General features: G+C 42.6%; 1 protein-coding gene across 7 annotated transcripts in view; it reads left to right on the forward strand.

Moving 5' to 3' along the window:
- Positions 1-27504, forward strand: part of MEGF11 (multiple EGF like domains 11) — a 269153-nt gene that overhangs the window by 225726 nt on the left and 15923 nt on the right. For 4 of the 7 annotated variants that reach the window (XR_003993113.1, XM_030497269.1, XM_030497271.1 and 1 more), the window contains 7 exons: positions 268-414; positions 3094-3228; positions 7307-7435; positions 10306-10434; positions 11157-11285; positions 13190-13318; positions 13459-13692. Coding sequence is in view for 5 of the 7 variants with exons in the window: in XM_030497269.1 (XP_030353129.1) it covers positions 268-414; positions 3094-3228; positions 7307-7435; positions 10306-10434; positions 11157-11285; positions 13190-13318; positions 13459-13692 (1032 nt within the window). In the remaining 2 variants the exon portion in view is untranslated. Of the gene's footprint in view, positions 1-267; positions 415-3093; positions 3229-7306; positions 7436-10305; positions 10435-11156; positions 11286-13189; positions 13319-13458; positions 13693-19857; positions 19977-27504 lie in introns of all 7 variants that reach the window. The other 3 variants (XR_003993112.1, XM_030497267.1, XM_030497268.1) reach the window with 1 other exon arrangement.

Here is a 27504-nt window from a genome sequence, read left to right on the forward strand (position 1 = left end):
TCCTGACCTTCATCTCTCAGATGGCATGCAGAGTTTCTTTAATGGTGCTAAGGACTGAACAGGAGCCCAATAACACCTACAAAATTCACCTCTTTGGCACTTTCTTAATTTTCACTTTATTAAGCAGATAAAAGGATAGTGATTTCCTTTCCAGGCTTCTTTGTTTGCTCTGTGATGTACTATGAAGTATCAGTCCAGCCAAATGTTTCTTTGATCAATGAGCAGATTAAGGTGTGTGAAACCTAATGTGTGCCTTTACATCTATAGGCATCCACTGTGACAATATCTGCACCCAGGGCCGCTGGGGACCAAACTGCTCCATCTCCTGTAACTGTGAGAACGGAGGATCCTGCTCCCCAGAGGATGGCACTTGTGAGTGTGCACCGGGATACAGAGGACCCTTGTGCCAGAGAAGTAAGATTTTCCATAGATCATAGAATCATAGGATGGTTTGTGTTGGAAGAGACCTTGAAGCTTATCCAGTTCCAACCCGCTGTCATGGGCAGGGGCACCTTCTATTAGACAAAGCCCCGTCCAACCTGGCCTTGAACACTGCCAGGAATGGGGCAGCCACAGCTTCTCTGGGCAGGCTGTGGTAGATGTGATGGCAGAAGCAAAGAGGTAGAAATGTTCATTTATGACACGAGACAGACAGAGCCACGCGTTTCTGAGCTGCTTTAGTTCGTGACTTACTAAAGGCAAAAGCTAGCAAGGAACACTTCTACATACCAAACTTGGCAGGATCTGGGCAAAACGAGACTTACAGTTAAGTCATGGTGAAGTACAGAATACCTATTGAACACAGTCAGCTATGACCCATCACATAATGACAAAAATAACAAGACAATGTTTTCTTATAGGCCAGAAAAAGAAACACATCTGCCTGAAATAGCTCCTGTCTGATGCTCTGCTGCTACATATTAAAATGTGCCGAGGAGATAAAAATCCTGTCATTTGCTCTATCTGGGAAGCTGTATTTTCCCCTTAGGGACCCTTATTCACTGATGCAAACTACGCTCAAGCATCTTCCTGTGTAAACAAGAAATGGGTTTGTCTTTCTTTTCTGCAGCAGCTCTTGTTCTTCCTGTAAGATATTCTGCATGCCCAGTTCATGTATCCCCTTGATTTCACCAGTTATACTTGACAGTAGAACACACTCATCTCTAAAAATAATTTGTAGCTGACAATTTTTATTTAAAGCCATTATAACGATGACCTCTAACACTGCTGTAGTTAATGGCCTATAAGCATTTCCATTACAAACCCCAATTTCCAGGTGCTTCAGCATATCTATATAGCTGTAAAACCTCTCTCCAAGGCTAAAATGTGGTGCTCAGAGCTTCAGGGAATTGGGGAAGAAATTGTTTTACAAATTTGAAACCTTAAAAGTGCAAAACTTCCAGAAGTTAATAGTTTCTGACCTTCCTGAGATGAAAAAAAACCTAGCTTGGTTCTACCAGCTGATGGCATGTAGGCTACAAGAGGCAAAGCGTGTCCCCAGTTTGCAACTCCAGTAATCAGGCCGATCCCTGAGGATATTTGTTAAGAACCTAATGGGGAGAAATCTTTCTCCCCACTGGAGTGACAGCAGAGAGGTCCTGTGGGTTCTTCTGCTATTGCCTCATGTTGCTGAAATGCCTCTCTGTGAATATACAGCCAGGGAACTCAGCTTCCTTCCACCTCTTCTGGGGGATACAGGCTCAAGACTGCCTTGTGAAGAGGACACCTCGTAGGTGAAGGTAGCTTTAGCTTGCTAAGTTTACTTTCAAAATCATTCCAATTTTCCTCTTGGAAATTCCTTTAGAAACAGAATTTAGCCTGTAACTTAGTACTGAAGATGATGCTCATCCAACTTGTTCTGTCTGTAATCAGGTTTACATGAGACACCAGGATAGTTTACTGCTTAGGCCTGCAGATATGTCTTCAGGAATGATCCAGGTTGTTTTATAGCAAGTGCATCATCAACAAACCTGTCAGCTAAGCTCCAGCTGGAAATCTGCAGTAGTGTAAGAACCTGACACCCTCTGTGAAGAGACGAACCAAGAGAAAAACTCTCATTAGGTGGAAAAATAGAATGGACATGATATAGTAACCACTGAGCCAGAACTATGTAGCAGAGAATCACAGGAGGAAAAATAAAAACATATAAAGTCATTTCCTCAGTCACTTTACAGCAATTTAACATTCCTTTGAGCTTATCTATTGCACTGAATGTTTGGACAGTCAATGGTTTTCCATTCTACATGTGCTTAGAAGCAACGATATGTGTTTATAAGAGCTAGTGAGCCATAATCTTGGCAGTATACCTTATGTACAAATTCTATAATAATTTCAATCCAGGTTTTAATCAAATTAAACATACAGTTCATGACAAGTTTAGTCATCTATCCGGTGTGATTACTGATGCAAATTAGGTGATTTTGTATGCTGTTACTGTAATTACCATTTTTAGATTCTGTTCATAACTGGTGGATGCTGCTCTGCAATGGCATGTGTAAACTGACTGTCCCAGTTTAACACGCCATTGCACCTAATATGTGTAGAAATCAGCTTTTGACAAGTTGTTTAGACATAAAATATTGAGGTTTTAATTCACCTTCTCTGGTTTCTTAGCTTAATTTCCAAAGGAAATGGCATTCTGGGTTTCTGTAGTCTGTACAGGGGTAAGGGTTTCTCTTCCTACCTGTCATAAAAGCTTTGGAATATGTATATTAACAGTATCTGCCAGTAGGCTGTGAGGTCTTGAACATCTTAAACTCCCATGTTTTGTGAAAGAGTTTAGCTGGAGCAGACTCAAACTAGTGTCAAGAGAGAGAAGCTGCTGAGAGCGCTCTGCTGTATTATTTAATAGCCAAGGATTTGTGTAAGGTAGGATGGTGTGAATGTTTGAACAGGAGCAGCTTTACTCAGAGCTCACACTTTATTAACATGGAATACTCCAGCAAGCTTCCTAATCTCAGCTGTTCACAAAATTGTGGTTTTATAAATTAAGAAACATTGGTTTGTGATTAAGAGAGAGAATTCTGAAGCTCTTAGCAGTGAGAAATGTGAAAACCTGTGATGGCTCATTTTGTCACTTTGTGTTGTCCCCAGTTTGTCCCCCTGGCTTTTACGGGCACCACTGCAGCCAGCCCTGCCCTCAGTGTGTGCACAGCAGCGGGCCTTGTCACCACGTGTCAGGACACTGCGACTGCTTGCCTGGATTCTTTGGTGCTCTCTGCAACCAAGGTACTGAGCCCCAGACCCCCAAATGCCATCTCCTTTCCCAAGTTTCTGTGTCTGTGACCGATCACAAGGTCCCTGCCTTTTTTCTTTGTTTCAGAAGTTTAGATCACAAGAAATTCTTTACTTTAGAGGGAAAATGCAAATAGGTACTTAGTCATCCTTTTGTAAATATGATGTGCTCCTGCTTTCATAAATAAAACAGGTCTGCTGCTCTGTATTGAAATGAATATGGAATGAGACACCTGCTGTAAATATATCAGCCATCCAATGGTTTCATTTCTCTTCCTGCTCAGCCTCTTGTATCCTAAGTGTTGATGACACCTTCATGTAGGAGGTGTAGATACTACTTAAGGTAAAGGCTTAATACAGATACACAAGCCCAAACACCCAGTTAATGCATGGAACCTTATTTACACTGTCTAGGACCTGACTGGGAATAGCTAAAATTGCATGCATTCAAACACAAGTGCAGGAGACAGAAAAATTTGGAATAAGGTTGGGAAAGTGAGTTAATTTCCACAGGTGAAGAGTAGCTTCAACTCCCCCTGATGCCCATCACCTTTCTGTACCTTTTAAAGTTAGTCTGCTCTTAACATAGGTTTTATTTTCAGTTTTCTCCTAAAAATGCCCCCAAAATCATTACAGTATTCTGCGTTGCATACTGCTGTGGGACTTTCCTACATACAGATTTAAAGGGGGTGACTTGTAATGGCTCCTGCCCTCGTGAAGTCACCATCCCTTTAAAAATTGAACTGACACCTTTTAATGACTTGCTTTTCAGTGAGGTAGGAATTGCAGACAGCACTTATACAAAATCATTAAACATAGATTAAGTATAACCATGTTTTCTTTTTCCTGTGCTGTATAGTCAACTAAACATTATAGCAATTAATTGATTAAAATGAACATATTTCGGTGAATTTGTCCATTTTCTGTGAGAAGTTAGCCAGATTTCAAAGTGTAACCAGGGCTAATTATCCTCTTAAGAAAACTATTTTATTTTTGCTCAGATGTTCAGCACTTCTGGTTTTCCTTTGAAATGTTCATCTATCCACCAAATTAATTTTAAAATATTCATGTCCTAATTAAAATCAATTTGTGTTGCAGTTTGTCATAATGAGTTAACATGTAACTTTATTTTGTAGAGGGAAAAATGCTAATTAATGTTTTCCATTAGAAAAAATGTGAAAGGAGGATTTCGCTTTTGAATTTTCATCTCCTTGTGCCATCTCTTTTCTGGCAGCAGGGACATTCTTCCACCAGCAGCACATGCATGCACGGAGCTGTGTAACCTTTGAAATTGCACAGGTTGAGGTGGTTGTGCTAAGGATTCTGAGCAGCAAAGAACTAAGCAGCTGTTTTATGAATATCTTTCACAATCAGGTAGCAAGATGGATTGATAATTTCTTATCGCTGCTAGAACACACCTGACATCCCACAGGGACTTTTGGAGTCCCACTTCTGGGCTTTTATAGTTAATTAACATCGCTGTCTGCATTGTACACCCAGATTGCTCCTGAAGAGGTATTAGTTCTTACTTTACAGCTCTGTATAAAAATGTTTGAGGCATTTGAGAAAGTGCTAGTAGTTGCATTTCACCTCCTTATAGGAGAGTCACTGTGCCAATCCTCAGCCTGGTTACTTAAATTAATGAGAACAACCATTTTGGCAGGACAAGTTTTGTAATCCTTCTGCCTTGACATTCTGGAGAGCATCATACTATTTCACTGAGACAAGAGGTGCTCACACATAGGAACCCCTCTGCTAGCTCTCGCTGTGCAGAACCAAAGTGTTCCTTTCATAAAGTATAACCTGTTGCCTCTGTCAGCACCACTGTTTGGATCACAAATCTTTCCCCGATTCATTAGCATTCCATGCTGCAGTGCAAATCAGCTCCTATTTTAAGGGAGTCTTTTGAGAACTATTTTTTTGTACATATAAAAAATCCAGCCTTCATAAAAGTGATGTTATCTGTCTCCATCTTAAAGATGCAATAAAAATATTGCATTGAACTGCTTTATATAGAGCATTGGAACTGAATAGTGATGTAGCACATGTGAGAACCTAGGCTGCCAGATCATTTCAGGTTTTGCTCTTTCTGTGATAGGAGGGCTTTTCTTTCCTTCCCTCTCTCTTTGTGTCTGTGCATTGTTCTTTTCATTGTGTTTGTATATTGTGTTTAGTTTTATCTCTTTTCAGTTAGAGAACTGTTCTGTTTAGCACACAATTTGAAAGCCCAAACCAACTTTATCAACTCCCACAGATAAGTCCATAGTATATAGAAATGCATGCAGAACACAACAGCATGCACATTCTTAGGTTTCTGCCACAGTAAGAATAGAGGATGGCATATTGTATAAAAGCAAATGAATCACAGCTCAGGATTTCAATCTACGGCTGATTCATAGTCAGGATAGATTGAGGTCACCTGCAGAGACTACTTATGAGGAAGTGAGGGGGGCTGAAGTGGTAAAACAGCTACGTAATTCAGGGAGGTGCCTTAATCACTTTTTTGACATCACCATTATTTACCAGGATACAAGTCCAGTTCCATTTGTTACATCCTTTGCAAAGATGGACTGTATGTTTTATCTTGTTTTGAAAATACATCTGTTTTTGTCAGAGAACAGAGCCAATAAGAGCACAGAAATTAAACATTTCATTTATTACTGAGCAGAGCTTTCCATCAACTTTAACATTAAAGATTTCCAGTAAGTTGGTGGGAGGTTGGAGATCTACATGTCTATTAATTTTATGTCACTGTGCTTAGGCTGTTACAAGATGACTCTCAAAAGACTTAGAGTTTCCTTTCTTCCAACTTCAGGAGTAAGCTAGGTGGGCAAACGGAAATAGATGCTGATTTTGTTAGGATGTAGCACATCTGTTTAACAGCTGTCAGTCAAATATATATATAATCCTTGGAAACCACATTTACAATTTAATTGAACACTTACTACAGCAAGGGGTGCTGGAGAGGAATAGGTGAACAGATGCCAAAAGACAAGCATGACATTTCAGCAACTGGATATGTGCTGTATTTGTGGGAGTAGTCTTCCACCAGACTTGTATGGTAAAAATACTTCTGGAAGAGGCAGCCTTAGTCCTGATTTGCTCTCTGCAGCATGATTTGCACCTGTGAGAAGCTGGGAGCCTGCCTCCCACCAACACTGCTGAAAGTTGATTTTCAGCAAAGCCTAGTGTGTTTACTACCAAAGGCAATTTCATGTCTCACCACTGTTTAATCCAGAAGGAATCAGGACCATGATGAGCTAGGCCCTCTGGCATGCCCGGTATTGCAGCACTACAGCTCTTTCAGCCTCTTCTTGCTATCGGCCATTTCATGGGCACTGGCCTCCTAGGATAATACCCATGGCTTGGACATCGCCCATCATACCGGGTGGTAAGATTGGCAGCTTTTGGTCCATTATTGTTGGCACTATCAGTCATACAATACAAGGGATTTAGATTCTAGTGACAGACCTGGAAGTAAGAATCCCCATTGCTCTTCATCTTCTTGAGACTTCTTCACAAGGCTGATACTTAGACTAAAATGTTCCTTTCCTACTTTTGTAGTTCTTATTGCTGAGATTGTAATCCTCTGAGCGAGCTCAGGACCCTATTTCAGGGACTGCACTAAGGGATCCCTTGGCCAGGTCCCCAGATCAATCCCTTTCAGCCATGTACTTGTGTTTGTTGCTACACTTTGAATTCTCCTCAACTTTACTGTTCTCTTCCTTTCTCAATAACCCCTTTTCTCTGTTTTTTTCTCTCTTCTTTTCATCCTTCCATAATGCTTTTTAATAACTGTAATCTCCTAACAGTATTAGATTAATTTTCCAGCAGAAAAATGGATTTCAAGATTACTTTTTGCTGTTGTTTTTATACCTCAGATGTAAGGAAACAAAATGGTCTTGAATACTTTATGCGTTTTCCTTCTTTCCAGACCAACTTTGCCCGTTTGGCTTCAGCAAAAAAAAGTATTGTGATTACTTTTATCTCTAATTGCTAAATGTTAAGCCCTGTGACTTCCTCATCTTCATTATGAAGAGCCTTCAGTAAACTGCCTTTTTTATTTTCACAGTCTGTCCCAGTGGAAAATATGGGAAGAACTGTGCTGAGGTCTGTCAGTGCACCGAGAACGGGACATGCAATCCAATCGATGGAGCGTGTCAGTGCTTTCCGGGCTGGATAGGGACAGACTGCTCTCAGAGTAAGCAAAGGGTTATTTTTCCATCTCCACTTTTAAAATAACGTATTTTCCTGTTTAGTGTTTTCTGAAAGTTAAAGACAGCTTCTGGGGAAATCCCTGAAGTATTAGAGCAGCCAGTGCCTTACTCTCTTTATGGCTTATTTCATTTAATTACTGTAAGTTAGCTTTGGCTTGAGTTAGTTTCTGCATTTGGAATTTGCAGAAGCCGTTACTAGCTGCTATTACAGGAAAGGGAGGTCACAAGCTCTTATCAGAAAAGAAAGCTCTATGCTCCCTTTTAATTTCTAGCTGGATTCCCTTTTATTTATTTTTTGAAAGAATTTTCTTTCAGCTATTACATTAGAAATTATTAACCAGTAAATGTTTTCATGTACCAAGCCCCCAGAACTGAGAAATTAGGCAGCTGAAATATTTCTATTAAATGTAATTTAATTGTAAAAGTCAATGCGGGCTTGGAGGGATGGAGGATTTCTTTTCGAAAATTGCCCAGGTAGAAGATTGGCATTTGCTGATCCCAAAGTGTCATTTCCTGAGAGCATTCCTTAATTGAAGATAGATCACAGAGGGAAGCAATATCCTATCATTCAGAAATGTTACTTCATATTCAGGATACAACTAGCATATTAGACAGCATTCCAGAGTAAAATATATTAAACTTCAAGTGATAAAGTAGGAATCGGATAAAAACAGACGGCTGTAATTTTGCTTTTATTGTGTGTCTTCCACAGGCAGAATATTGATGTCATTCAAAAATAGGGGGAAAAAAGACAGAAAACTCTACAGGTTCCTCCTAATATTTAGCCATGTAATTGGGAAATGACTGTTAGTCCTGTTAACCTTGAAAAAAGATGTTTTTTCTTACAGAGGGAGGCAGGCCAGTTCAGCAGCACCAATTTCCAGTTTAGCAGGCAGAAGGACCTGGCGATAGCTGCTTTGTATTTTGGACGATCCAAGTGGGAACCTGGCTGTTTCCTCAGCTACCTTCTTGTAAAGAAAGAGTAACTCTCCCAACATGAACCTGGCCTCACACCAGGCTCCTGCCAGCACCTGGCCTCACGTACCCGGCTCCACTACTGAGCTATTTCAGTCAGACCTCCCTCCACAGCAGTTAACCTGGAATGACCGGCAGTCGGAGCTGTGAAGGAGATAATTTTAGCTCCAACTCCAGAGCCAGTTGTGGAGACACTAACAGACCCTGCAGCCCTGGCTTACAAAGGCATTGTAAAAGTATTTCTGGTTGCTTATAGCACAAATACTTTAGGCCAAACCCTGTTCAGCTTTACATTGTGTGAGTTCAGTGACCTTTTGTTTGACTGACATCACAGCAGGGTTTTTTCTATTCATTCTGGCTTTAGAGATGTCTGTCGTATGCCAGAAACTTGCCTTTATCGTCAGAACTGGAGCCAGTGGCATACATGGAAATAGGCACTCTTTCCATACTTTCAGGTTTCCTGGGAACCGTGCCTTATTAATTCACGTCTTTAATAGGAAGCAATGGGAAGTGCTTTTTAAAGCAAAAATATAGTTGTTATATATTGAAGGGTTATCATCATTTTGGATCTTTTAGTCTGGTGCTAATAACTGTAACTTACTGCATTCTTTTTTGGAGGGAGGCTTAAAATAACTTTTGAAAATGTATTAATATTGTACTTGTTGAAGTATATAATAGACCTGGAGATTTTAATTTAATATTAGGCCCATCAACAAAAGCAGTCTGATTTGGTGGATGGGAATTCATACTGTAAGAAGTTTTCTTTACATTTTTACCTGAGTAGCACTCTATGCTTCAAATGAATGTGGTAATTTTAGTAGTTGATTGCATAGCAAAAGTAAACCCTGAATAGCTGTGCTTTATTATGCAAGAATTCCAGACTATCAAGAAGAAAATTAAATTACCTCCATATCTTAAAACCCTGTCTAAACTGTCTTCACATATAAAGCCAGTAAGAATAGGGAACAGAGAGCAATGTAGTGTCAAGGGTCGCTGTTTCAGTAGTTCTCAGTGCACATCTACAGCAGAGCTAGTCCTGTCACCTGACCTACACAGGGAATCCTAGAATGGTTTGTGTTGAAAGGGACCTTAAAGCTCAGCCAGTTCCAACCCCCTGCCATGGGCAGGGACACCTTCCACTAGAGCAGGTTGCTCCAAGCCCCCGTGTCCAACCTGGCCTTGAACACTGCCAGGGATGGGGCAGCCACAGCTTCTCTGGGCACCCTGTGCCAGCACCTCAGCACCCTCACAGGGAAGAGCTTCTGCCTCAGAGCTCATCTCAATCTCCCCTCTGGCAGGTTAAAGCCATTCCCCTTGTCCTGTCCTTACAGGTCCTTGTCCAAAGCCCCTCTCCAGGTTTCCTGGAGCCCCTTTAGGCACTGGAGCTGCTCTAAGGTCTCCCCTTCAGGAGCCTTCTCTTCTCCAGGCTGCCCCAGCCCAGCTCTCTCAGCCTGGCTCCAGAGCAGAGCTGCTCCAGCCCTTGCAGCATCTCTGTGGCCTCCTCTGGACTCACTCCAACAGCTCCACATCCCTCTTGTGTTGGGAACCCCTGAGCTGGATGCAGGACTTCAGGGGGGGTCTCAAGAGAGTGCAGTAGAGGAGAAGAATCCCCTCCTTCAACCTGCTGTAAGAAATCCCCTGTGCCAGGGCTTGACAGCATGGGTGAGGCGCAGATTGGCATCTGGGTTTGCAAAGCAATCATTGGCTTGGAAGAACTGGTCATGGACAGGGAGTCGTTGCAGCAGTGCCAAGCTCTGCAATGTGAAGTTCTGCCTTTGCTGGTGTCTCACAGGTCCTCCCTTTATTGTTGTTCCTTCGCAGCACTAACACACTATCATTGCTTTTTTTGTCAGCTGACAAATCTTTTTTATTTTCATAGCTTGTCCCACTGGTTTTTGGGGCCCTGATTGCTTTCATTCATGCAACTGCCACAACGGAGCAATGTGCAGCCCATACGATGGAGAATGTAGATGCACTCATGGTTGGACGGGGCTCTACTGCACTCAGCGTAAGCCTTTCAGAGACACTGTTGTGCCAGGGAATCTGTCAAAGCATGTGCTGCTACCTCGTGTCTCTTCCAAGTATTGCAGTCTTCCCTGTTAAACCACCTGGTTTTCACTTGTGATACCTTCACATCACTCCGACGAAAATAGTCCTGAAGCTTTCCAAGGGTTTTTATGCCTTTGGCACTCGATAAAGGAGGGACCAACCATTTAGATTACTGGTTCATTGTCAGAATTTGCACAGTCAGTGTCCCTGCTTGTTAAAATCCTAGTATATGTGGTCTGATTTAGGAAAATGTTTGAGGTTTCTCATCCTACTAGAGCCAAATTATCACAGAATCATAGCACTGTACAAAAGAGGAGATCAAACTCAGGTGAGCCTTTTAAGAAGGCTCTTTCACTTGCAAGTAATTGACTGATCTCTGGCCTTTCAGAGTTTCTGTTTAACCATCTTCTTTCACTTCTTCAAAATGTAGCTTGTATAGATGGGTCAAGGTTTTGTTCTTCTGAAACATTTAAGAGGCAATTCTGTAAGAGATGAGAAACACTACTTCAAGAAAATTGGCTGTCGTAGTATCTCTGCATTTAGATGATCAAATAAATGTTATTAAATATACAGAGGCTGAACATCCGTAGATTTATAGGCTTACATATTTTGTGCTGATAACACATCTGAGTTTGTGTTTCAGCTTCTTTCTTAGTCTTTCCTTATTCTGACTCCTGAAAGGTTGCCCAGCTGCTTTTTATGGGAAAAACTGTGCCAACGTTTGTCAGTGTCAGAACGGAGCGGACTGTGACCACATCACTGGGCAGTGCACGTGCAGGACTGGATTTACAGGCAAACAATGTGAGCAAAGTGAGTAGCAACATGACTTCATTTTTTCTATTTCTCCAGTGGGGGAAGGGTGTATTTCAGAATTCTTTGCAGAAACAGGCTCTTAAATGAGGTGTTGATGTCAGCATGGCAGTAGCCCCAGGCACCTTATATAATCCATAGGGAGAAGGCAGCATCTCCTGAATGCTGCATAGTCCAAGAATAAAGAAAAAGAATCCTCTGCAAATTAGTCCTTTCCATTCCAGCCTAAAGTTAGGTGGGGTAAAAGCAGGTCACTGCACGCAGTGCTGACTGGATGTAGCCTTCCCAAACAACTTGTACCTCATTAATAGAAAAATGTAAGCTGTATCACAGAATCCTAGCATGGTTTGGGTTGGAAGGGACCTTAAAGCTCATCCAGTTCCAATTCATGAACATCTTTTCTTTTGCACATACTTGCACTCAGCAAAGCATGTGTCTCAGGACCAAGTGTGCATGCTCATGTGGGGGTTACATCTGGCACCATTGTAACTCTGTAAGTGCCCAACTTACTGTGAATTTGTGTACACCCTTACTGCAACCAGAAATGAAACAGGAAACTAAAAAGTTCCATAGTAGACCTAATTCATAGCTGAATTTACACAAGAACCTACATTTATAATTTGACATTGACAGCACAAAGCCTGAGGTTTTCTTTTCTATCCAAACTGCAGATGAATTTACTTGCTCTTCTACTATTTAACCTAGAAGTATCTCTTCATTAAGACTCTTCCTTCACAGAATCCTGCTGAATGGACAGTCACACTGCATTGCAGATGAAATGCCTAAATGCAGATATCATTTCTGTGGTGCAGTGCAAAAATTTAGGCCTCATTCATTTTAAGGAGGCTACTGGTTAATATCAAAGTGAGCATTAATGGTAATAACTTTATTTTTCCTTGTTTGAGGACCTGCAGATGGAAGAAAGAGGCACAACTTTAATACACTGCAAATCATTATACAGATACTAGCTACTGTTCATTACTTACTAGTAAATTTTGCCTACTATAAGTTACTTAGAGACTGACATTGAGAAGGTATCATCATGCTATGCAAAACATTTGCAGTGACACAAAAGAAGTCACATCTTAAAACAAACATGGAAGAACTATTGCAAGTGTGCATGCATTCAATATTGTGCCTTCTCCATAGAAGTAAGTAGGATGTGACAGAAGTTGTTTCTTTCAATTTATTATTGAATAGTGCCTGAAGAAGTATAGTAAGCTGCCTACAGATTTATTGTAATAGCCCATCATGGTAACTGTGTGAATAAATTTCACAGCTGGACATTCAATCATTTTGTCTTTGATAGAAATACAAAGACAGGATAGAAATTTCTTCTATATTAGGAACTCTAATACAGAAGCGGAGCAAATCACACCATTCAGATTCTCAATTCTGTAATTCCACATACAATGTTATATTCACCTTCTAGCCCTAGTAGGGATAAGTACGAAAGCATGTGAGATTTATTTGGTAAAACTCTATTGTGTTCACATAGAGGTACATGAAAACTTTTCTTTCTAACTTCACCAAATACACGGAGTTGGTAGAGAATGCTGTGCTCTTTCAAGATGTTGTCTACAGCTTCTGAGCTCCCGCCCTGTTAAATTCTGTACACATCTAATGTATATCAAGCCTTTTGAAGGCTCCGTACCTATTATTGGTTTCATCCTTGTAAAGTCTTGTAAGACTTTTCCAGAAAGTTACAGCTCAATAAGTCATACCCCAAATTGTACATTAAATATATTTATCTCCTGCTTTAAAATATTACTGATCTAACAGCAGGGTGTTATCCTAGAGACACTGAAACCAGGGAGACTTTTCTACTGAATTTTCCATGGCAAGCATTTCACTCATTCCTGAAATAAACAGAATTCTTTCCAATCTTTTCTTTGGCTTCCCAGAGTGCTCACCAGGAACATTTGGTTATGGTTGCAAACAACTATGTGAATGCATGAATAATGCTACGTGTGACCATGTCACAGGTACTTGCTACTGCAGTCCAGGCTTCAAAGGAATCCGATGTGACCAAGGTACAGCGAAATTCTGCCTGTAAAATCTCTCTCTTTTTCTCTCTCTCCCCCTCCAATGATGTACTTGCTTTAAAGAAATAGTGTTTCAAAGATGAAATGCATGATTCAATTTACAGTGTGTTATGAATTACTTTTAACAGCGGCTCTTATGATGGAAGAATTAAACCCATATACTAAAATTAGCCCTGCTCTTGGATCAGAGAGGCACTCAGTGGGAGCAATCATTGGAATTATTATTCTCCTTCTAATTATTATGGTCTTGCTGGCACTGTTTGTGTGGTATCGACGGAAACAGAAGGAGAAGGGCCATGACATGCCAAGTGTATCTTATACTCCAGCCATGAGGATGACTAATACAGATTACTCACTTTCTGGTAAGGGTCTTTTTATGTTAATCAAATATAGACTCACATTTCTGTATGTTGGAGAAATATAAGCTTCTGTGATCTATAAAATGCATTACTGAGCCTCAAAAATGATACTTCTGTTCTTCCCCTGAATACTGTGATCATTTAACACTTAACAGGGACAGGAAGCCAAATATAACTGCTTTATATATGAAAGTTTAGTTAATATGATACACGATATACCTAAGCAAGAAATATGCTACATGGAATACATCAACTCCACTTTTTAAGTGGAGTTGCAGTGCAGAGAAGTTTTCCTTTTGTGAAACCCTCAGAAGACTTTTTTTGCTTGAGGAATGGAATTGAATGGGTCTATCATAAGGTTTTATTTTTGTCTATGTTGCCGTTAGTGATTTGAGGCATCCTATTTGCTGTCACTTCCTTCTGTGTGCAGCCCAATCCCCATCATCTAGGCAGCTGGTGTAGATTTTCTTCACAGGAGCTGATGAAAGCAGGAGAGAGGAAGAGGAAGGCTCTTTAAGATCAAAAAAAGTCATACTGAGCTCTCATTTCTTGCTTCTTTCTATCTTCTGGTACTGCTACGGAGGACAGCTTTTCTTGACAGATTGGGTAAACTTTGGAGGATGAAATCTCCTTCTTAACACTGTTATTCTTCTTCATTCTTCTGTGGCCAGGCTCAGATAGGATGCCAGACAGGAGGCGACTTCACTTCCTTCTTATTTCCTCTGATCTGTCCCTATTGGGGGACATCAGGGGCTGTCTGCTGAACACCATTGACTAAACTCATATTTAGACCACCCAGGCCTATACTAGAGCATTCTTTCTTCTGAGAGCTACAAGATGGAGAAAAAAAATCAGCCTTGGGCTTGCTTCCATTGCCTCTTATTTTTTAATTTGGGCTTTGCAGGCTCTGCTTAAGCCGCCCATTTGGGTAAGAAAAAGATGCAAGTGTTGCCAGAGAGGGCTTGTCTGGTCCTCGGCTAGTTGCCAGCACAACTTGGCCTGAAATTTGTCATTTCAACATCATTTGAAGAGCCAGACCATGAACATGCAAAAGACAACTGTGGCACATCTCAGCAGTGGCGAGGCTCCGAGTTCCGAGAGAGCAGATCGCAGCCACTGGCATGGAAAAATGTTCTGAACTTCTCAGTGATCCATTTCTTTCATATTGGCACTGTATCCATTTGTTTACAAAGCCTGCTACACCTCATTTATTGCTGTGCTTTCCCAGTTAATGTATGTGTAACTCAGCATGCTTCAGCATGCTTCAGAGGCACAACTTAGAAATATCAAAATAAGGAGAGGAATATTGTTGGGAGTTCCTGACTGGATTGATTGACCTTTTCCTTCCAGACAAGGGAGCAAAAATCCCTCAGCTGTTTTTAATCCATGTTTTACCATGAATGGAGACTTCCCAGTCAACCTGATGGTATTCCAGTCTCACACTCTGCACAAGTCCAAAAAAACCTTAATGTTGAAGAAGGATTCTCTCATCCTTTGAAGCTGTCATAGCCAGATGACTTTCCTCCTCAGCCACAGAGAGAAAGCCATTACGTTTGAAGATGTTGGTAGCCCAGGACTGTCCTTGGAGGTTCTGTCTTTGTGGGCATTGCATCTCCCTATACAATGTTCTTCACATTCCTTTCAGGCGCAGCCACCTATCCCAGAGCTCCTGATGCCACTTTATACTTCAGTGCTTGAGGAAAAAAAAATATCTGGGGATGGCTGAATCCATGGATACATCATAAATATCTGAGGAATCGCATCCTTCAGCTGCATCAAACATGAGATATGGGCCTTGGGCAATGACAGTGAATTTAATTCTTGCCCTTTGTGGCATTGCAGCTCAGTTTGTAAAAAACCTGAAGTACCACGTCCTTGCAATCTAGAACAGCACAAGGTCAGTGGTGCTGTATGGGCTTCTCTAGAAACAAATTGGATAATGCCTTCTTCCTCTTCATCTCAGTCAGTGATGGGGATGCAGAGACTGGGCCTTTTCTTTCTTCTTTCTTTCTTTGTGCAGTCCTTGTAGCAATATAAGTTTTATCACTCAGGAAGCTGCAGCTGAGTAGGGTCAGACATCTCTTTCTGGAGGTCACGAGAAATCTGCTATCTGATCTTGGAGAGGAAGACTGAGTTAGAAATCACACGGCTCCATCTTCATGTCATTATAAATTGTCTGCAGGTATCAGTATTGTTTCAAGTTATGGTCTTTGTTTTATATGGGGCATTTACAGCTTCTAGACAAGGGCTTCTGAAGGCTCCCTGACAAATTCTGTCTGTTCTCCAGTACATTTCCCTACTGAAACATTCCACCCATCAGTAACCTTCCCAGCTTTGGCCTTACCAATGCTGTTGTCAGCCTTTCACTTCTGTAGAGCAGAAAGACAGCAAAAGGTGCTGACATGCACCTTCCCCAGCAAATGGGGAGATGGATACTGAGACAAGATCACAGAAAAGAAGTAGAGGCTCATAGCATGGATGGATGGCAACAACGTGTGTAAATGAGTGCATGTATGCATTTGTGGGTTGCAGACCATGCTGAAGGACAGTAGCAGTATTACATAGAGGTAACAGGGATTCACCTGGAATTTTTTATGTGGATTAATGGCAGAATACTATGCAAATGTACTTGTCCAATCAATATAATCCCATGGAAATCCATGGACTTTAGCAGGAATTCCACCTGAGCAGTGACTGCAGTGTCCAGCCCTGTATGGGTCATACCATTATGGCAAGCCTGAATCATCGCTGTTGTTCTTTTGCTTGTTTACTCTTGTTAGGGTAGTGTTGTTATTGTTGCTTCTGAATAGAGTCACATACACAGATCCCTGGCTCCTGGAGGCAGTAATTTCTTCCAGCACATTAATTTATTTCTGGAGGATGTTTTTGGTCTTTACGTCTTCAGCTCTTCTGATGCTGATAATCCGTGCATGTGTGTGAGAGAGATTATAAGGAAAAGGAACCCCCTGGGCAGCCCTTAGATTCTTTTGCATTTGTGGATGAATGATGTGGCAGCAAAACAAACGCTTTGCCCAGCAGCCAGTGGAAAAGAAAAACCATCCATGCTGGGAGAGCTCAACCACAGCACATGGATCTGAGAGCAGACTTTCCCAAATGAGCCTGAAATCAAAATGGTGCTCCCCAGCATAAGAATAGTACATTGCACCCAACAGAAGATTTTAAAGTGCAGGTTGTTTAATTAAAGGAGATGGGGACAGAAGGGAAAACTATGCAGCAGTGCTGGAGAGCAGCAGAGATTTCTTTTCCGGACTTTCACAAAGACTTGGTTACGGGCTGAAGTGATGCTTGAGGTGTTATCAAGGTCTTAAACTCTCAGCTTATGCTGAGAGCCAAAACCTAAGCAGAGCTCAGTACAAATAGAGCATCACAGATCCTGCACCCTAGACAAGATATTTACAGAAATGATCTGCAGATGATGTGTAGTAGGAGGTGACAGCAAACTGTCCTGCTTGGAATCTTCAGCCACCCCACTGACACCCAGTATGGGTGGAGAAGATCCACACAGAAGAAGAAAACAGTTCCATTTTGCAGCTTGAGCTGTTTGGGTGTGTATTTTATGCAGGGTGCTTAGTTATTCCCTATTTTTGTGGCCAGCCTTGTGCCCGATTTCCACACCCCCCTGCCCTGCTGCCGCTGCAGGATGGGGACGAGGGCTCTCGGTGTCACCCTCAGCCCTGCTCGGAGCAGAAGCTCAGTCTTTCAAGTGACAGAGCATCCTGGCCTTCATCCAGGCCTCCTGGGTCTTCCACTGGAGCACAGCCTCAGGCTTGATGCCCCAGCCAGGCTCTGCCACCATTGATCCCTTCCCAGGCCTGATCTCCCCATGTCAACATTAACCTTTGGGCTTTTTTTGTCTTAATTTAAATCCTTCTCTTTCTTTAAAGCATTGAAGTCTCAGCTTACTGTTCAGAGCAGAATAAAATTCTCATCTTTGAGAAGAGAGAGGTTTTCGTGGGTTGTTTTATTTTATTTTTTTGAACTGGGATAGCATTAGATTTGAATGTGATGTATTTCCAGCCAGCAGTTATAAGAGCTTCATGAATAAATGTGTAGAAAATGGACTGTGCTATCAAGGTAAATCAGCTTGGGTAGGTACTTAAGTATCGACCAAATGGAACTGTGTAGAAGGAGTAATTCTGAGTATATGGTGCTGCATGCAATGAAGGAAGAAAAGATTTTTGGTGATGCAGACTTGTGTACGAGCCCAGGTTCATTAATTCAGCAATGTGCTACATAGCAGGACAGGCTGGTAGGCTTTTCCTTCTACTCATTTCAGGTGCACAAAACAAGCTAGGGCCAGATAAGCTGGGTGTGAACTTGTAATGTGTCAGCTGGCTCACAGGAACTGTCGGTGTGTGCCCTTATCTTGCAGCAAAGGCAGTGGACTGTGCCTTCTTCCCTTGGAGCTGGTCCTTCTTGCCTGCAGCTGAGAGAGGGCATTGACAGATAAGGGAGGGGGAAAGGCAGAGCTGAGAGCTGGTGTGACTCAGCCATCAACACTCACCTACAAAGCAGAAAGACATGGATTCAAGTGTCTATATTTAACTGGGAGCACAGGTTGTGAGAAGGATGGATGAGCTCTCCTCCCCTGGGGAGCTGCCAAGCCCTCCTTAGCAGGTTCAAGGCTGTTTGTGAGCAGCTGTGTTTGTGATGGGCACACACTGTTTGGGTTCCAGCCCCAGTTCTCATTATCTCAAGAGATATCTGTTTCTTGTTAATTCTACTGCAAATATCACAGAGTTATAGTGAGGGGAGATGGCAGAGTTCTGGCAGCCTGGCTGCTGTGCTGGGCAGTGGCTAGCTGAAAGGAGTTCAATGCAACCACTGTAGCTCTGGAATCACATCCTGATCAGAGATACTTTGTTAGCAGCAACCTCGGAAAATAGCTAGTACTAAAAGGCTCTGCACTTAGAGCTGACCTCAGAAATGGCTCTGCATGTTTCAGCAGAAAATAAATGCTCAGTCAGATATGCATGTGCCTGGGCAGTGTCCTCTCTCAGCTCTGTGCCAGAGCAGTTCTGGAATAGACGCCCTGCAGATAAAACCACTTATTCGAAACGGGATATTTTGCAGTAAATTAAGCTAAATCTAGATCTCCACAAGATGTCAGCAAAGCGAAGTGCATGCTCACAGAAATGCAAAGGCAGAGGGCAAGGAGAGGCTGATGGTGACTGTGTACCCCCCTCCTGCAGGCAGTGCTAGCCAGGTCTGTGTCCTTCCTCACCCATCTGCTGCCAACCTCCGTTAGACATCACTGGTGATGGGGTCATGCAGCCATCCCAGCACCTCATTACCCTTTCAACGTGAAGGTGTTTCCCGTAACTAACCTTTCCATCTACAGTTTAAGCCCATGGTTTATTAAAACCCATTCATTTACTTCTTACAGGGCTTGGCTATTGAAATGATGCTGCTTCTCATCCTTTCTTCTGATGGTACCTTGAAATATATATCAATTTGTTATTTATCAGTTTGTTATTAAGCTGGAACCTGATTGGGATTGATGTTTTCATTAGAACTGCCGCTGTAAATATGATGCCTTTCTTGATAAATTACTTTGGTAAATGTGCTGGTAAGTTAAAGTGAGGAAATAGATGAAATGTCTCTAAGCGTAACACTGTAATTGCCCAAGTTTGCCTTTCAGTGCTGCAGCTTTCTGGTTTTGTAAGTCTTTGCACAAAAAGCTATGTAAAATATTTTGGACTCCTTGGTATGGTTATAGCACCTGAATTTCTAACATTAACTACTATCAAAAAAGCTTTCATTAATTGTTTCATAACTCCAAGGGTTATTCTCATCAGTAGCTCTTAAATGTGTTTAAACTAAGGAAGAAACTGTTGCAGACCATGCATTTCCTGAGTTTTGCATTTTTTCCCTCACCTGCAAAGCAGCTGGACTGCCAGGAATTACTTTTTTTTAAGACTTTCAAAAAGATAACACTGCATTAATGAAATAATTTGCTTTTTTATCTTATAGGGATGTTAATAGTCCAGATTCACACCATGATAATGCAGGATAGATTTCACCTGCAGACATTTTGTAACAACTTTAACAAAGTTTTCTAAGCTACATCATCTCTACCATGCTTTCAGTTTCTTAAGAATCAGTATGGCTTCCAAAATACTTTGTGATGACTTGTTCTCTCCCCAGATGTATCTCAAGGTAGCGGCAGTGTACATTGTTTTTCCAATCCAAGCTACCACACTCTCTCATGTGGTGTGACTTCACGCTTCTTTACCAGTAATCTGGATGGAAACAGCTCCAGTAAGGTAGATATCATCCCACCCCACTGTAGCAATGTTATTATCAGTTCAAGGAAATCAACCAAAGCAATGCCTGTTGGATCTCGTGGTCTGCCAGCATTATTTCAAACCCCAGTGTAGGAGTTCCTGACGTGGGAGCTCTAACAGACACAAAAAGGTCTGCTTTCTGTGTGCGTCTTCATAATCTCTGTGCGTGGTAACTGGAGTTTAGCACATGCCTGTCTGGGTCAATAGTGCTAGGTGTCTAGCAACTGTAAGATATGTTTGCTTCTCAGAGAAGATAAATAACTAGAGTAATTATCCATTAATGTAACAAAAGTAAATCAATGCAGCATTAAGTCAGTAATCTACCTTGCTTTGTTTCCCAGATCAGTAGACACACAAATTTCCCACTGACACAGACAAGTAGATAGATGCAAGAAGGTATTTAGGGTGCTTCTGAGCACTGTTCTCATCCAGAGACATTCTGAGAGCTCTGCTGCTACTTATGGCCTTCCAGCAGAGCTATTCAGACTGTATTGCTAAAACATCCAGGAGTTACTCATCACATGCTTCTATTGATTCCCTAGGACCGTTCATGGTCAACACTGTCACTCAATTCACCATGTTAGCAATAGATTCAGATATGGGAAGTGTAAGACTGCTCTTCCTTTTAGAGCCTTAATAAGCCAAGGTGGGGCAAAGGGTAGGGAGCAGAGGAAAAAGGAAATGCATTTGATTCCATCAGGGTTGTCAGCTTTAAAAACGATGGTACTTGCAGACTGTGTCACCTTAATCCAAATGTAGCTCTGCTAACTGGAAAGCCATGAGAACAAGATTGATGCAAAAAAAGACACTATTGTATGAGACAGGGAATGCAAAAATATTTCTTCATGTGCTCCTGTAAGTCATTCCTTGGTTATTAAAAGAAAAACTCATTAAAATGTAATAGAAAGGCTGGCTCCAGAGATTTCTCAGAGAGAAGTTTAGACAGATGTGTAAATATGTTTTCCAGTGTAGATGGTCCCCTTGCATCGTGCAGTTTTGTTCCCCAAATTGAAAGTGCAAACGCTCATAATGTTAAATTTAGGATGAAAACCATGAGCGTGGGTCTGGATCACTAATCCTGTTGCAGTAATTTAGATGAATTCAGAAAAGGTCAAAGCAAGCACCTATCCTGGTTTCCCAGCCTGCAGTGCCATCTTGTCGCAGAGCTGCTTCAAATATTAAGCTGCAGGAAAGGTTTAAAACCCAAGAGGTGCATTTGGACCAGCCTGGAAGCTGCTCCCCCTGCTGTAGTACTGTTATCAGTAGTCAGTCAGCAGGTTGTCCTGATCTGGTATTTTCAGGGCACTTATCAAAATATATGGCCTGATATTTCCTGTAGATCTCCCACCATCTTACTTATTCATGAGAATGCTTTGCACTCCTGAATAGCTGAGGATGGCCAAAAATAAGCTGCTTCTGTCTATGCAGTTCTCCAGCCAAGTAAGACAAAAGAGCATATAAAGCCCCTAATGGCTGCCTTAGCGAGTTTCATTTCCAAATCAGTTTGCCTGGTGCCATTCCCACTTTCTCAGGGTAATGTGCACAAGTTGTACTTGGAGGATTCATTTCTTTCTAGTGCCAGCTGAGGTCACAAAGGAACCAGCACAGATGCAGGATGAAAAAAAATGGCAGAGGAATCTCTGAACTGCTGAGCCAGAGCCCTGGATGTGTTTTCCTCCCTGTGCTCAAAGGAGATCATGCCTTGAGGCGGTGGACTGGAGCCATTCCTCTATCACTTCTTTCAGAGACACAGCTTGGGCAAGGTACAAAGACAGGGCAATGGGGAGACGCAGCCCTGCTCCAGTTTGAGAAGGCTTTTTCTCTCCTGTGCTCCCTCTGCCCCTCTTGTCCTCTTCTCTCTTTCTGTGTCTTATTTTGCCCTTTCTCTCCTCTTCCCTTGGTGTCCTTTCCACTCTGTTATTTTTTTCTGTTTTTTTATCTTCTGTTTCTTTGTGGGTACCTCACTGGGGAAGTGAGGTGGGTGAGGATGGCTTATAGCAGGAGCTAAACAGTCCATTGCCACACTGAGGCCCACAGTTTGGGAGACAGGTCTGTCTTCATAGGAAGGGAGCAGTGCCAAGCCTTCCTGCAACTCTTCTAGGACCAGTGGGAGGTATCTCGCCTCCTCTTTTCCCCTCTGCCAGACAGAATTTTGGCCACTGCTTAGGCTCCTATGCATGTCCTGAAGGTAAAGCCTTTGAAGTTGCTGAGAGACAAGTGTGAGTGGAGGCATGAAAACCCTCCTGGTGTATACAGGGCTGGTTAGTTGTGCTAGTGGAGTGCTCAGACTGGAACACATGCAGGCAAAAGAGCAAGTGGGAGGATAAGGGGGAGCGTATGAGAAGAGACTAAAAAAGGCTTGGCTTCTTTTATCCAGCAAAATGAATGCTGAGAGGGAGTTTGATTGCCATCTATAAATACGGCGAGGTAAACACTAGGAGGGAGAAGAGCTATTTAAGTTAGATGACAGAGCTGGCATGAGAACAAATGAGGATGAACTGGCCATGAATGCATCGAAGCTGGAAATTAGATTTCTAACATCAGATCAGTGAGATTTTGGAATAGTTTCCCAGTAAGCCTAATGGGACAAAGAAATCGGATTACAGTTAAAATGGAGCTTGATCAGCCATCGAAGTGATTATGTGCCTGGTGTTTGCAGTAAAAGGCAGCTGGACGTGGGGACTCGGTGATCAAAGCCCTTCCAGCCCTGTCCCCCTAAAGCCTGCTCCGGCTGCCAGCAGGAGTTTGCAGGGCTGAGCTTTGTCTCTGTGCAAGGCTCAGGAGAACCATCATTGGAGTTAAGGAGGAGGCAGAGGCAAGTTTTAAACTGCCAGCACCTCACTACAAGTAAATGCTCTTCCCACATCAGTGAGCTTGCAAAGTCAGTTTGGGTGAAATGCTGGCCCCACTGAAGTCAATAGATACTTTACTATCAGTTTAAGTGAAGCCAGAATTTGACCTTTATTTATTAGCTCCTACAAGTAGCTTTGGCTTTTATTCTTATGCCATGTGCAAGTAATAATGATGCTGCAAAGAGTATCATACATGAACTCAAGTGAAACTGTGCAGAATTCCCGCACCAAAATTTTCCAAAGCAGATAGAGATACAGACTCACTCCATACTCATGTCTTTACATCAGAGCTCTCATTCTTTGAGTCAAAGACCTGATTTTCAGATGCTGAGGACCTGTTGTGTTCAGAAAGGGGTCAGTGGGACTATTCACAGAACCACTCTCGATGTTTCAATGCCAGCTCTGTGTCTGAGATTTGAATTGTGCATGAACACAGGAATATATCTCACTTGTACAAAAGGCTGTCAAAGTTTGTGAAGAATACTCTGTATAAAGCATGATGCTGCTGCCCTGGTGTGTCACAAGCAAATGGAGAATTCTCACTTGGTGCCTTTGCAGAGCTCTTAATTCCACTCTCGCTCCCTAGCAAAGGAGAACACCATCGCAGCTAGAGTCCAGGTGTTCCTGGCTTCTACAGACATCATAAAAATCAATTGCTATTAGATGTCCTGAATTTTTAAAGCCAGCAGATTCCCATTTATTAAAAGAAGTTCTAAATTCTACCAAAGACTTCACATAAAATTAGAAACTGCAAAACAGAGGTCACTGGAAATGGTCTGACTGGATGTCACCCAGCTAATAAAAAGGAATTCAACCGCAGAAAGTATCATTAAAGTACCTTTAACTAAAACTTGTCCAAGGAAAAAAAACTGCAAATACAGAATTGCTGCAGAGTCTTCAGGATGGCCATCTAAAACTGAGAAACAGAGGCTTGGACCATGGAAACCTGAAGTCAGGAGTCAGGGAAATTGATGGCAAAACTCTTTATCGATTGCTGTCCTGGAGGATAAAGGATGATGGAGTTCCTGCCAGCACTTCTTTGCCTAATCACCATGGACTTCTTTAAAAACCCAAGCATTGACAAATGGCATGTTGGTGACCAGCTTGCCACTGGGATCCATCCAGCTATTTCAGATGGGCAGATAATGATTTGGCTTTACTCATGCTAGCATCTCGTTGATCTTAAAGGCAAAGTTGCCAGATATGAGGTAGTTTTAACCAAACTGCTAAAATTAAAAGCTAGGATTTTTAGTGGATAAATTTACTATGAAGTATTTTTTCCTCCAGAAAAGCAATTTTGCTTCACACTAAAAATGGAAGTATCTTGCATCGTAAAAAAAAAAATAAGTTAACAAATTATAGTGTGTTAAGAAATGATGGTAGCACAAAGAGACAGCTATAATCACATTTCTTCATAATGACTGCATTCTGAAAAACTTAGAAATGTCCCCAAATCATTTCATTAAAAAAATCAATTCTAGCCCATAGCTCTTCATGCCAAATTTTAGGTTTGTGAACTGATTTATAAATCCTGCAAAGCGACAGCTTTTAATAGAAACCCCACGACTTTAATAAATGTGATTTAAGTGGTGCAGCTGGATTGAAAATCAGAGTCTGTGGATTTGTGCAGGTCTGGAAATGAAGACCAAAGCTGTGGGCTCTGCTGATGGAAACTGCCAGTGCCCTTAGTGGGGCTGTGCTGATGTATAGGGACCGGGTGTGGAGCCAGGAACTTCGGCTTCATTCCCCCGTGACCACATTACAAACCCATCTGCTTTTCCTCACCTTGCGGTTCCTTGTTTGCTCTGACTCCCCCATCCACCCATCCCATGTATCTGCTGTCAGTGTTTGTGCTCCCAGCTTTGGGGAAGTACAAAGAACTGCTGATTGATGAAGGAATGACTCCTGTGCTGTCAACTGGGCGATACCAAATGCACAGTCCATGCCAGGAGCAAGGATGTGCAGTCACAACCACTGCTCTCAGACAAGGATTGCCCCAGAAATCCTGCAGGCAACCAGCTTTAGCAACTTTCTGCTCTGGGCATGTCCTTGAGGACAGTGGCTTGTGCAAAGGTGCCCAATGACCTGATGACACGTTACCTTACTGGGAATATATGGAGACAGAAAATGAGAAGGAACAGGATGATGCACTAGATGTAGCTGTCACTGCTCTGCTGGTGCTGTCTGATGTGAGATTTATGGGCTGTGGGGCCACAAGGGACTGTCGTGATCATCTGGCTTCACTCCCCACACAGTGTAGGGCACAAAACCACCCTGAATTAATGCCTCTTTCAAGGGCAGTGCTGGTGGCTCTGCAGCAGCAGGGTCTCATTCAACCAGGGCCTGGCTTTCACGTGGATTTGAAATGGGCTCCTTTCTGTGTGCTGGCATTGATCTGTCTTTGTCTGTGTGTGTATCTGTGTGTATATTTATATGTTTATATATATGTGTATATATGTATATATGTGCACACATCTGTGTGTGTGTGTGGATGGTGTATTTGCACTATTGTGTGTCCCGAATCTTTCTTCCAGGCTGGAGTTCAGCCCATTTGGAGCACAAGTACGTGTTTTACAAATGATGAATCCTATTTGTGTACATCTTTGAATAGCTCTAAAAATACTGTGCAGGTGCTTGTAGACACCCAACATTGTGTATGAGCGTACGTGCACAGCCTTTTCTGCCTGTGCTATCTCCTGTGTCTCTGTGCTATGCTCACACCATGGTTCCTCCTGTGTCTGTTTAAGCCAGGGCAGATAGCATCTGGTGTAAAAACACCACTGTCTGCATCCTGAGTCAATGGAATTCAATCAGCAGGGTTCAGTCAGTGAGGGCAAGGTTTTGCCTCTGGTTGTTACAAACGTCCACCCAAATGAAACCCAGTTTCTTTGATCAGATAAAAGCTTCTAAATGTCAATGGGCAGTTTGTAATATGTAATGTAGTTGTCCTAAATGTGGTGTTCCTGGAAGAGAGGAATATTTGCAGATGCTTTCCCTAGAGATAAGGGAGAGGCTGCAGCCCCCTGCAGCTTTATCCTCAGTGGCCCAGCTCTGGGGAAGCTCGCAGAAGAACGTCAGGCTGGTTGAGAGGATCCTGTAGGTCCCCATTGCCCTATTTATAGAGGAATTTTTGCCAGAGGAGATATCCTGACCCTAAGCCCTTCACAGTGTGGTCACTACCTAAACCAAAGGGCAGAGGACCTGCGTGGCTGCCCAGTCCCGTGCCCTCCTCCTCTCTTTGGGTCCAGCATTTCTCCTTCCTGCTGTATTTCTCCACCTCCCATGACATGGTTACTCCTTACAAGCTGTGGTGTGCTCCTTGCAGCAGACTCAACTGGCTAAACCACTTTAGCTGTGGTGGCACAGAGCAGCTTACCCAGCTGCTCCATGGGATAGCCCCTTTATCCCTCTGCATCTGGCTGTTTCCTTTAAGCAGGTCTCTCCAAAACAGGGTTTGGGCCATGGTCTCTTTTTGCACAGCATCCTGCACAGTGCTCCTCACCCTGGGAACCAGCTGGGATTTTATATTCCAATAGAATTCAGAACGTCAGCGGGTCTTAAAACCCGTTATGAAAGCTAAGCAAAAATTAATGAGAGATCAGGAAAAATGAAATGGTTTGGTAATTTTGAATGCTTTGTTTCAATTTTAACCTCCTTTATTGTTATTCATTTTCTTGTAAATACAGTAAAATAGCAGAGCTGGGCCCTCTGAAACAGGCAGGAGCTTTCCAGTTTGGAAGCAGACACAGGAGAGCTGTGATGGCTTCATAACTTTAATTTTTTAGAAACAGGATTGGGATTTGCTCTTGAACCGACACTTCCTCAGGACCAGCAAATGTAGCTTTTGAGGGGAAAATGTTGAGGTAGAAAACTCAGCAACCACAGTGATTCACAGACCCTCCTTTCTGGGACTCACCTGATCACTAGAATCCCAGACTGTTTTGGGTTGGAAGGGACCTTAAAGCTCCTCCAGTTCCAACCCCCTGCCACGGGCAGGGACACCTTCCACTAGAGCAGGTTGCTCCAAGCCCCTGTGTCCAACCTGGCCTTGAACACTGCCAGGGATGGGGCAGCCACAGCTTCTCTGGGCACCCTGTGCCAGCGCCTCAGCACCCTCACAGGGAAGAGCTTCTGCCTCAGAGCTCATCTCAGTCTCCCCTCTGACAGGTTAAAGCCATTCCCCTTGTCCTGTCCCTACAGGCCCTTGTAAAAAGTCCCTCTCCATACGCAGTCTAGCGGAGCCGCATGCCCCAAAACAGCAGCTCCTCTCCCTTTGCTGACCACCATAAGAGATGCTCCAGTGAGCTCACCCCAGGTCCCCCAAACCACCATCTCTCTGACACTGTGCTTGCCTCTGGTGTTGTGCTTTAGCATTACCTGGCTCAAGTGAGACTTCTACAAATGACAGAAAATTGAAGAGCACATTGACACACGTGCTTAATACAATTGCCACCTCCTCCAGATGGCACCGCCACGCTGGCACACGGAGGGTCCCAGCTGCCACATGGCAAGAGGTGTTTTTCCAGCAGCAGCATCTGGATGGCAGCCCTGGACTTCTCTCCACTTTTGCTGGCAGATCTGCACTGGGCTTGATGCTTCCTTGTTGCCAATGTTATTTTCCTTGAATTGAGAGAAATCTTGTAACCATTACATCT

This window comes from Strigops habroptila, chromosome 9 (genome assembly GCF_004027225.2).
Source record: "Strigops habroptila isolate Jane chromosome 9, bStrHab1.2.pri, whole genome shotgun sequence".
In the NCBI taxonomy this organism is placed as follows: domain Eukaryota; kingdom Metazoa; phylum Chordata; class Aves; order Psittaciformes; family Psittacidae; genus Strigops; species Strigops habroptila.